The sequence below is a fragment of the Falco naumanni genome, chromosome 5 (genome assembly GCF_017639655.2).
Source record: "Falco naumanni isolate bFalNau1 chromosome 5, bFalNau1.pat, whole genome shotgun sequence".
NCBI lineage: Eukaryota > Metazoa > Chordata > Aves > Falconiformes > Falconidae > Falco > Falco naumanni.
Genome location: NC_054058.1, coordinates 49610399 through 49622940, shown reverse-complemented (window position 1 = coordinate 49622940; position 12542 = coordinate 49610399). Strand labels below are relative to the sequence as shown.

At 39.2% G+C, this 12542-nt stretch overlaps 1 protein-coding gene across 42 annotated transcripts in view; it reads right to left on the bottom strand.

The window, feature by feature from the left end:
• NRCAM (neuronal cell adhesion molecule) overlaps positions 1–12542 on the bottom strand; it is a 163924-nt gene that overhangs the window by 69580 nt on the left and 81802 nt on the right. For 29 of the 42 annotated variants that reach the window (XM_040596014.1, XM_040595993.1, XM_040595998.1 and 26 more), the window contains one exon: positions 2033–2221. In XM_040596014.1, coding sequence (XP_040451948.1) covers positions 2033–2123 — 91 coding nt within the window. In that variant the 5' untranslated portion in view covers positions 2124–2221. Of the gene's footprint in view, positions 1–2032; positions 2222–12542 lie in introns of those variants that run through there. The other 13 variants (XM_040596037.1, XM_040596029.1, XM_040596031.1 and 10 more) reach the window with 2 other exon arrangements.

The following is a 12542-nucleotide window of genomic DNA, read 5'->3' as shown; positions in this document are numbered from 1 at the left end:
CATCTCAAAGTCTGCGGTGTGAGAAACTTTTTTTAAGTGTTGACTTTTTAAGGGCAACCATGGTATGTAATTTTGGCCTTGCAAGGGCCACAAAACACTGATACTGAGAGACAGCAAATCAGAATTAATGGAGTGCACTGCCCTCATGATGCAGTCAAAATCAATCCACCCATATGATCATATGCAAGAACAAAGAGAATGCTTCAGGCTAAAATTCTTGCAAAGACGAAGGCACCTAATCCTACTCAACAGACATGCAATCCCTTTTGGTCTGAAAAATAACTAAACCAAAAAAAAAATCATCTTAGTTGTCACATCTTTATTGCTTACTTCAAATACTTTGCATAGAGGTCTTCCCATCAATAACATTTTAAAGCAAGTCAGACTTCTTTTGGTCAGCTTACATAGTCACCCTACTCTGAGGCACTGATGAGCACAGGAACTGTTTACCTGGATGAAACCTAAAGGTTCAGCTAATCAAGTATGTTCTCACCACCAGGTCTCTGTAGGGGCCATGTAGGGAAGACCCACAGAAAACACAAGTCCTTCCCTTGTGGTGCTTTCCCACAGCCCATTCTAATAATTATTTATGAAAGCAATAACATCATTATAGATGTAATTTTGATTAACACGTTTTTTGGCTAAAAACTGAAGTATGGAACTTCATCAGACTTAACAAAGTTATTAAACATTATGCAGTAGGAGACAAGTTAATTGAGAGTTAAACATGATGCATCTAAAAGGGCTACTCATTTTTGCCTACTGATGCTCTATACAAAAGATAATAGTGGTGCACAATTTACATTAGTTCCTAAACTACAAGATGGGTTTAAAACACTATTTCTAGCCTGTACAAACATTTAGAGAGAACTTAAGTTTAGAAAAGGATTTTTAAAGCCCTCTTTAAGCTACACTATTGCTCTAAAGGCATACACACCAAGTCTGCTGTGATACAGATATATTGATCTTGTTACAGAAATACAGGTCATTGGTTTGAGAAGCTTGTAAATATGCATGGAGAAAAAAACACCAAAGCAGTTGCAACTTATGTCAATGATTAAAGAAAATCATGCATTTATGGAAGGTAGGAACATATCAAAAACATGGGTGTAAAGAAAGCCGTGCGAATTAGAATTGTAGGCAAATTTACTGATGTATTAATCCACCAATTTAACACCAGCTCTAATATTCTCTTCTCTGGTAATCAGTTTAACAAATGAATAGTCACTGTGAGGTGCAACACGGTTCACTGGATTTTGAAAATGTGATCATGCTTATCCTAAGAAGTAAATAACAACCTGAAGCATGAATAATTTCATAAAAACAGCTATTAGGGCTATAAAACACAACAGCTACCATTGTTTCCTTTTCAGCATGGAGCGCTACCTTCAAGGTTCCCCGCTAAAACAGAATTTCAGATCATGGGATTTCCCTTCTTCCAGATGCTTCCTCACTGTTTGATGCTGGAGTTCCCTACTCAGCACACAAGCTTTTAACTTAAAGTTAGGTACTTAACTGTTTCCAGGCACTGCTCAGGAAATGTAAGAGCCTAACTTACTCTCCCGGATCAAAGTATTTGAATCTTTTACTAGAACTCGTAACTGAAGTTCCAGAAGAACTGGAAACTTCTTACATGAAGGTAAGGGTGACTGCTCAGAGCAGCTAAGAATTGTCCTGGGGTTTTCAGCAAATTGTCAATATGATCTTAAGTTCACAAATAATTAGCATGTAACTAGGCTTCTCTGCCCTTCTTTATTTTCACCAAATAGTCAATCAAGGTACACTGAAGTGTGAGTATTCATGAGAAACATAAGTTAACCCTTCTCAAGTGAACAATGTAAGTCATTTTACATGCAGGGTTTTTTTAATTTTCAGTGAATTAGTGTAAATATTCATAATCATAATGTCCTGACTGAAGTGAGCAAACACACTCCACATTTAGCTTCATGCTGAAGTTATCTTCATCTTCCTATACAGAAATTATATACTAATCTTCCATTATTCTGCACTTATTTAGCAGGTTAATACTTACAGTCAAGAGGTACTTCCAATGCAGAAATCATTTGGCACAGAAAGAGGACCAAGGAAGCTTTGCTTGCAGATATGCTCTTCTTTCTCATCATGATTTTAGGCTGTATTGACTAAATCACACTTGAAGAATGAAGTTCAACTTCATCAGACTAGGTAGCTTGGAACAGTTATGTAGACATAGACAAGGGTCCTGGTAAATAAGACAGTAACAATATGTAGATACTATGGAGAGTTGAATAGTATCTTAATATTATGAAATACCAGCAGTCTACATACAGTATTCAGGGATAATAGTTAAACCATGTGCTCTAATGAAATCCAAGCAGAGATACAGAAGTTCTTAGGACACCTAGATCATAACGCTTCCCTACAGAAGCGAGTGAACAACTCCTATAACCTTGCTGAATGGAAATACAAATGGCTCTCCTAAGAAGGACAGAGCATCAGTCCAGCTAGTTAAAAACCAGTACGTAGCCTCCAGTAGATTTACGAGATTAAAGCTCTGAATGCCTACCTAGTCTCTCTTTCAAGCACCCTGCACAATTCTTGGAAAGAGTTATTTTAGGCACCTACTTCAATGAATACATATCTGGCCACAAATTTGCTAAATAAACTGTGGGATCTTCCTGCAGCTTTGAGTTAGGTATCTGAGCTTCTCCCTGCTTTGGAACTCTTGCTAATAAGCAGCTGTATGGATTGCCACGCTGAGGTGCTAGTTTATGTATTGTATAGGAACTTAGGCTTCTATTCCTGGATTTCTGATTCCACCCAAAAGACACAACATTGAAATACTTTGTCATTTCTAGTCTGAAACCAAAATCTAATTAACTGCAGCACACTATCAAAACTGCCTTCTCGTTTCCTACATGAAGAGGTGGCAGAAATGAAACTCGAGGGAAATCTGTTCTTTGAGATGTGCTAGATGTTCTCCCTTAACCAAGCACAAGAGATCATAGTAGTCACAACAAAATTACTCTGGCTCCCTCCTTATTTTTACAGCACTCAGGACCAAGCTCCGATTTAGAAGAATGGTGAAGGAGTAAAAACAAGCTGCCTGCAAGCCCTGTCATCATCACTGGTGACCAACAAAGACCTAGAAGAACACAGCCTTAGAAATCCAAATGGTGTTTACACAACACATTCACCGTAAATGGACATCAGCTGAGAAAGTACTTCCAGATGCCAGACCGTTCAGGTTCAGAAACTTAACATCGCAGTGATCAGCATTATTTTCCCTTGAAGAGAGCACTTCCTCAGCTATGCCTACGGATGTGAAACTCAATGCTATCAAGTTCACAAGGAGTTAAAGTTGCAAAGAACCAGCATAGTTCCCTATGCTCCTGCTGCATTGAGGAAGGAGAAAGGCTTCTCCAGAGAGTGCCTGAGAGCACTCCAGTGTGTTTCATGCGATGAAATGCTCCCCAGAAGAGTTGGGTTCCATCATACAGCTGTCTGCTGTTCCCCAGTTAAACTAGGTTCTCACACACTGTTTTTCTGATCTTTATTGTCATCTCCTCATTACAATTAACAAGGTGCCCTCCTCTGTACAATGTGTTTGATCCCGAATTTTTGGGATACTCTTTGAAGTATTCTACAAGCAAACTTTGACTTTTATTGTTTCTTCTCTGAGCAAATTTCGGTTCTCCTCATGAAACTCTGAGAACCTGATTATCCACTTCCTTGTCTTGTTCTTTCACCATGTAAAATGGGTATTGCAGTGATTTAAGAGCATTTTAAAATTAAATTCCCTTCCCTTTGAACAAGTACAAACAAATATGCAAGCAGTGGTGAATCACGCAAGTGCACTTGAAATGATTGGTAAAGTAATACCCTTGAGAAAATGCCTCACACTGACCACCTCTGCTACTGCAATGTTCAGTAGGATACCTATTAAGTCTTCTCCTGGGATGTTTGTATATAATAAGAGAACTCAACAGGCAGCAGGAATTATACAGCTGAGCCTGCACACCGACTTTGTCATTCTTCAGAGGGGCAACGTGCCCAAATGGTTTGTGATAGAACATATTTAAAGGGAAATTATTTCAGGTTTGTCAGCACAACTGGGTGCTCTTGTTGAATATACTCAAGATTAAATCTGACATAATTTAGTATGAATACAACAACTGCTGAGTGTAACTAAACATTGCTTTGACATAATATTATCTACTATAAAATAAGGCCAGGGCTCTAAGTGCAGATCAGTGTAAAGGCTTTGATTTCAAAACTTGCAATATTTATACAGCAGATTGCCTTTTCCTCCAGATAATTTATTTAAGACTCCTAACTCAGACATCTTGCCCTACCCTTTTCATAGGAAAACACATATATTTTGACAGCACATTCAGGAGTCTGTTCACTGATTTGTACAAAATACCTACATACTTCTTATGTACATAACAAAGTATCACTTGCTATTACCTTCTGTGCTTCTTGCCAAGATGCTGATTGTGAGTAAAAACATGGACTAAAGGTTACAGTGTGGCAAACAGGAGTCAACTTCAATATGAATGCAGAAGTATAATAATATTTTGTCACAAAATACCATACCAGATTTCAAAGGGAGGGCTTTTAGGTATGACAAAAGAAAAAGTATCAAGTGAGAGACATTCACTTTTTTCTTTTCTTTAAGTATTACTACTTTTTACAGATGAGCTGCAGAAAAACATGACTGGAAGAATGAAAGCACCAGTGAGCCTAAGGTAGAATATTCGCCAAGTGCACAAAACACAGTTTGGTGTCGGTGATCTCTTCGCTAGAAGAAACAGCATGCATATGGAAGGGATCATCTGAGAGGCAGAATCCAAGATTCCTTTTCACACTATAAATCAAATGGTACAGGGACCTTCTTGATTTTTAAGAGCTTAAGAACAAATGAATCATAGAATCACAGAATCACTTACGTTGGAAAAGACCTTTAAGATCACGAAGTCCAATCATTAAGATAACAATGCCAAGTCAGTCCCCAGGTGCCACATCTACACATCTTTTAAACGCTTCCAGGGATGGTGACTCCACCACTTCCCTGGGCAGTCCTTCCAATGCTTGATCCTAATAGCCAATCTAAACCTCCCCTGGTGCAATTTGAGGCCATTTGCTCTCATCCCATCTCTTGCTACTTGGGAGAAGAAACTGACACACTAGGCTTACATCCTTTCCCTCTGAAGGAATTCTCCATACTAGCAATGCACTGTGCTACTCCCTGAATCATGTCCAAGCATCGTCCGGGAGAATTACGGTTGGCTCAGGTCATAATCCGCCAGGGAGAGTGTTAACGATTGAGCAGTATACACAATTGTGGAATGCACACAATGTGGTATATTTTACTATACTACACTAGTACTGAGTACTGCTAATCCCTAATTGGGCTATTAATACAGACAAGACATACCCTCAATGGACATGTCCAAGTTTCATCAATTAAGGCTCCAGCTGACTGAGGGAACACACTTTTCCTCTAGCTGTCTTCAACATAAGCACATGGCAACTTTGATTTCCTTGGAACTGCAGATGTAATATTTCTTTAACAGGATGTAAGTGGTACATTTACTGGATTTACTGGAATTTACTGGAATTCAGCCTACTGCAAAGTTAAATAAATTATCTTCCAAATGTAACATTGTTCCATGGAGTTTTGATGCATCAACTGATTACTCATTTCTACTCAATTACATCAGTTTAAGACAAAAAGGTCTCTGAATTTGAACTGAAAATAAGGTCAATGTTACAAATGTGAAAGAGTTATAAAAATATAAGGAAGAACAACAGGAATATTTCATGTCCCTTAGGGAAAAAAATGGATTCTCTTACATATAGTCATGATTAAATTAACGGGGAACAAGGTAGACACTGCAAATGAGAGCAATATTACTACTGAGCAAAAAACTTCCTCTGCTTCATTTGTCTAACACCTGTACTTCTTCTCACAGCAGAAGACTGATATAATTAGAATATAGGAAGAATATACAGTTTTCAAGGAAATTTGTTTCAAAGCAGCCTTATATAAAGTTCTATAGAAACATGAAAAGCTATTTCAAATTAAGTAAATGGATTTGAGCTGTATATATAAAAGTGTTGATAATACACACATTTTATTTTATACTTTTAACAGATAAAGAGCACAAAATGCTTGCTTTTGAGGACAACTGCAATATCCTTATCATTTAATGACAGATCTTCATAGGGCTTATGCATTTTATAAAACTCTGCTAACAATAAAACTATCAATAAGATGATTTAAAATACTTTTGAATAACTGATTTCAAATTTCACACTTCTTTTGTAGCTTACCTAGCATTTACAATAATAGGTAACATTAAAAGCTCTGATTGGAAACCATTATTTAGTTTAAAATCTTTCACATGGAAAGAGGTAACAATGTACTCTGTGTTACACTACTTTAATGGCATGGGCACAGTACTAATAGAAACAATAATGCTATTTAGATACTGCCTTTATTCTAGCTAGTTTTATGGAGGTAGCATGACTTTATAGACTAAACACCCATGTACCTGTTGAAAGACCTGAGTCCTATTCAAAATACTGCTCTTGAATAATCATGTAGTCAATTCAACCCCTACTGCTTTGCTTTTTCCCCTCTTACCTATGAGATGTAAATTGTCCAAGGTATGGTCTATTTACAGGTAGGTGGTCTTGATCAACTTACCACAAGACACATAGTTCTAAGGTGGCTGTAAACACGTGTACAAAAAAAGGAATAACCTTCAAAACTTTCCAAAATACACCACATTAGAACTATTCTAATTCTCTAGAACTCTGGAAAACACCACACTGCTTTCCTCCAGATTAGTCACTTGTCAAAGCTGACTATAGATATATAATTTTAAACCATCAAGGAATACTAAATTGTCTTCTCTGACCTCCTGTTTATGAAGCTTAAGCCCGTTGCTTTGTTTCTGGCTACATCATATGTGCTATGGGGACAGCCACATAAAGAAGACTGGATCAAGAATAAACTGTAGAGACAGAACTCTTGAATTCAACAAAGAACTCCTCAGCACCAATTCAGATGCTGCAGGCACTTAATGTTAGATGTTATTTAGCCATTTTAAAGCTTTTTTTGACAAAGGCAGATGGTAAAACTGTGCCGCACTTGTAACATTCTTAGCAGTTCTATATACAGCAAAAAATCATCAGCCTGGTCATGTTCCTGGACTGCGCCTACACACAGGATGACTCTTTTGGCTCTGAGACCATACTTCAGCATTCACACTGGTGTCCTTCCTTCCCACCACCCAGACACAATTTCCAGTCTCTCTACTCTCATCCACTGTCTTCCACTATGGGAAAATGACTTAGTCCTTGAAACTCCTTTATTGACAATCCTATACTAAGACCTCCTAGCTGGTTTGTTATTCACTGAAGTCTGGTCTGTTTCATTACATAGTTCAATTTATGGTTTTATTAATTGGTTTCACATGGCAGTAAGTCAAATGCTTTTTAAAGTCTACTAAATCAGCAGCAGCATCTTATCAAACTTGTAATTTTATTAAATATTAAAAGATTAAAATCAAGTCAATCATTTGTTTTACAAGCCCTACTTTCCATAAAACTATGTTGAGAAGAATTAATTTTACTCATGGCCTTTAATTCCCTATCAGCTGAATCCCCAATCAGCTTTTTGCATATGTTCACTGTGATTTATATCAGGCTATATTTACCCTGCTCAATCTGCTTGTCTACTCTGAATCTGGGCAGAACACCAGCTTTCTTCCAGTCTTAAGGAGCGTATTAAAAATGAAAACCTGTAAACCAGAAATCTCCCCCACCAGCAACTCTAGAACTCACAGGTAGACCCATCACACCTAGACCTGCTGACTAAAAATACGTATCTTCAACACACATTCATATCTATTAATGTTTATTATGGCTAAAAAAGCTCTCCGATCTAACATGATACATCCTACATTTTCTTCCAATTCATCCTGTTACTTGCAATAGTAAATCAACAGCAAGAGGAGAAAATGATTGTGAAGTAGCTCACAAAACAGTGCTAATCTTGTTTCTGTTCATAAGACTTGGTCCTATAAAAATAAACGAAGTATTTGTCTGCTTGTCTCCTCCATGGCAATGGCCAAGACATCTGCCATGAGCACAGAAGCTCTTTCACACAAGTATCAGTACTGACCATGCATCTGCACAGCCCAGGCACAATGAGATCCAATCACTTCCAGCATAACTTTAGTATTAACTACTGAACTAGAAATGCAAAACAGCTTCATTATCCACCCATTTTGCACCGCTACGGAACTGCACTTGTACCAGGTCATCTGACACCCACCCAGCCGATGCAGCCCTGCACAAGGTTGACTCCTCTGGCCCAGCCAGGATGGAGCAGGATCCTACAAGGGCATGAATGCTCAGGATCTACCTAAGCACAGTCAACACCAAACAGTGGTTTGTTAGGGCAGGTGGGGTTATATATGAAGGTATGTTTTTGGGGTAATTCTGTAAGACATCCTCCCTCCAGCAGCCACTTGCCCATCGAATGGGAGACAGGAGGAGACCCCTGGGTTCCAAGTCAGCTTTAATCTTTTCCACATTGATAAGGCATAGGCAATCTGGATCTCGTCTTATTTACTTGTTTCTGCTTTTTTTTGAAGAAAAAAAAATTCCTCTCTCCAAATATTTTTCCTTTTCTTTTGTGAGTCTTTAGTGTTGTTCTTCCCCAAATATTATTAAAATTTTATAGCTGCTAACTGCAGCTCATTGGTAAATCACTATGAGAACTGGGATACAGCTAAAAAGCAAGGATGCAGGTCCTTAAGAACTCCACTCAGCAAAATCTTATTTCAACTGTCTGCTCTAGAAGTACAAGTGCCACATCCTAGAAGTGCCCAAAAATGCAGGGTGAAAAAACCCCCCACAACTAAGGACACAGTTCAAATGTCTAATTAAGGGCTGCAGGTAAGCCTGTAAACTCAGTCATGATCTGCAGACTCAAATGTTCTCTGTGAGCAGCCACTTAAGAGCTGATTTTTAAAACACTGAAGCAGGGCTGATCTGTCCTTTTGCAGTTGTGTTACGTATTCCCTGAGGACCTATACTGGGTTTTGGCCCTTCTGAGGATTTAAACAGAGGAGCACTTAATTTCTAGATGCTGCTCAGATTAAATTATAAACTGCTTTGGCTGGTATGATTACATACCTGGCAGAGGAAAAGTGGATAGCCCTCAAACAGGGAGGTAAGCCTCATAAGCCCGGCAAGTTTAGATGCCTCCAGAGTCCAATCAGCAGCTGAACAGCATTTTTGGATTGCAAATTTAAACTTGGACATCTCAGCCTTGTTTGAGTGCTTTTTGGTGTCCTGAATTCTTGACTGGATTCAGACTTTTTCACCTCCTCACTTAGAATAGAAGATGGAATGGAACATAAAAATAATGGTTTAGTGCTATTTATTTCAGTAGTCCTTTAATCATTACAGCCTGAACAAATGTTCTTCATCTCTTATACATACATGCATACTTCGCAGTCTGTCAAAGGCTTAGTTGTAGTGCTTGAATTGAGTGCAACTTTGTAAATCTGCTGAAGACTATGGGTTTACACAGGAGGAAGTAAAAACATAACTTGCATAGGTTTACAGAGATATCCTTCAGCTTGAAGGAAATCACTAAATATGGTGATAAAGGAGATTAAAGAATTTAGCTTGATTATTAAATTTTCAGTGAGTTAGAAATCACTCAGAGTGAGTGAGAGAAAGCAAATTAAGAAAAAACACTTTTACAGCACCTGGATGTTAAACACAGGTACCCACGTTTAGGACAGCTCTTCATGCTACACTTTGACATTTTTAGAAGCATGCAAATGATCTAGTAACTCATAAAGTCCACTTTCAGAAGATTTAATTGAGACTGAACTTCAACAAGACTAAGGTTTTCAAGCAGCCCATCTCTTTCTCTCTGAAGGGTTTTGCAACAGAGCAAAACAGTACTTATGAGAAAAATATCCATGAATCATCAGACTGCTATGACAGCAAACAGAACCAGAAGGAAAACTCAAGTGGGCAGAAGAAATATGCACCATCATCCTGAGTGAAGACTCCCAGTTCAATGACTACAGTTAGTGCCTTGTAAATACGCAAAAGAGATGCTCAGCTGAAACGCCCCCTGAAATGTTAATTTCTTTGCCCAGGAGACATGATGAAAGGGATATTATTTTTTTTCCTTTTTCTTCTTATTTGTGTTTTTTTCAACCCACCAGAATTCAGAGCAAGGGCCTCTGAGAGCTTGCTTAGTAGAAGGTAATACATTCTGGATTACTCTGGTTAATTACCTTCTTCACATCCCTACAGCCAATCCCAAAAGCACTATCTGTCCAGAAGTATTTCTACAACACTGGAGACATTCTTGTGAAAAGCATACTGTGCAAAAGAGCAGAATCTGATTCAAAGACAGGGAAGCTCCTCCCTTCGGGAAGTAGAGCAGAAACCACTAATATTAGCATGAAATGCCAGAATAGTTATGTTAGGGAGGAGGTCACTCAGATTAGGGACAGTGCCAGAGACTGAGGGCTAAGGCATTCTGTCAGACATAAAACCTTAACAAGTACATGAACAAAGGAGGGTAAACAGTGCTGAGGGAACAAACTGTACAAACTTGAGCTAGCTGTCTTGGGTAGATTTTTTGGACATGGGGGTGGGGGACTGGCCACCTATATGTAACATCTATTTAACAGGCAAAAGTTAGCATGATTGCTGATTTAATTTTAATTAATTGCATCAAAGGAGTTACATGTTAGCTTGCAATCTCCACCCACCATTAAAAACTGAAATGAACCAAGAGCTCAGGTACAAACACTACTACACTTTAGAAATATCCCTGCCTTTCTCTCTACTAATAATGTTCAGGGTGATTATAGCTGCTCATACCAGGTCTGTCTCTGCTTTAAACAACACTAAATCATACTGTGACTGTTCCCAACAGAACGATGTGAGACTGAAGCAAAACAATTTGTTTGCAAGTATCACCAGTCTCGTGCTACACAACCACAACCAGCTCACCATGCTCAGGTATACTACTGAGCACCATAGGTGTAGAGATGACTAGTGCCCTAGCAGTGAGAGAGAACTTGCCGATTTTAAGATTTTCTGACTTTATCATTTCTCTATATGAACATATCTAGTTCCCCTCCACTCTCAAATTCATAACGATACACAAAATGCTAACTAGCTTTGTCACCTTCATAAAACCAGCCTGCTGCAGCTGGCCACCTCAACTCTATGAAGTAATAAAGCAGGGAAGGCTGGCATGCAAGTCTCCTTTTTCTCCTGCTGCCTTCACTTTCCTTCTTTTTTTCCCCTACCTTTTTTTTTTTTTTTTTTTTTAATTGACTTGTGGAGTTCCATTTCCCTGAATATATAGGCTCTTGTGGACACTGTGAAGCTTTAAGTGGGAGTATACAATGGGGCATGGCCTGAGGGGACATGCACTACATCTGTTCAACACCGTGCTGTGAACAATGACACAACCTCACTGCCTGTCGCCTTCATTACCAGCTGACTTAGTCGGCTGGCACTTGAGAAAGCAAAGGAGACGGTGTCTGCCCTTGAGAGCTCACACAGGGAGCTCACCACCACACCATGGGTAACTCCTGCCAGGGTTTCTCCCCTTGTCCATGAGCAGGGCACGGAGCGGTGTGGATGCACGGTCTTCTGCCTACCAAGATTAACAATAATGTCAGTGTTCCATGAGGTGGCAGAGTGACCCAGAGAGAGGGCAGGGCAGGCACTTCGCTGACCTTGGAGTCGAGGGGAGGAGAGGAGAGGGCAAAGGAGTGGGGCAGGCAGCTGTGGAAGCAAAACACTGTGATGGGACTGAGAAGATCCCAGATAAATTGTACCTTCTGGGTTTTGTTAGACGGAGGGGAAAGGGAAGTAGGAAAGAAAGTGTGCACATATTTAAAGGCATTAACGTTGGCATTACATGTTTTAACATTTTATATACATAAAGTCAGACGTAGAGAAATGGAAAGTATTCAACATGATATTAACATGAACATAGAAAAGTAATTTTCCAGCAGTGTTGAAACCCGGGATCTGGAAGATGATGGGGGGAAAAACACACCCTGTAACAGACTAGTGGTCTGCATGTGAATGTTTGCTATAGCTCTGCCCCCTTCTACAGTGAATTCAGTGACGTTATTTCAACATAGATTTCACCTTAAACAAGCGCTACATGAGCACTGCAGATATTGCACAGAAAGAAACAAAGCAAAGGTGAAAAAACGGTGTTGCAGTGATGAGGGAATACTGAAAACACTAAGGCCTGAAGGCTTCAGACACATTGTGGGTCCACTGCAGATGTGTCGTGAGGCAAACTCTAGAAAATCTGAGGTATACAGAGAAATTCCAGCGCAGACCGCTGTGACTCTGTCACCACCCAGCCTCTCACTCTGAAGTACAAACCATGGGTATCCTCCTCATCATACAGCTTTTAGTCAGTTCTATTCCCAGCCAGACATAAAGTGAACGTTTTTAGTTCAGAGCAAGAAAACCAC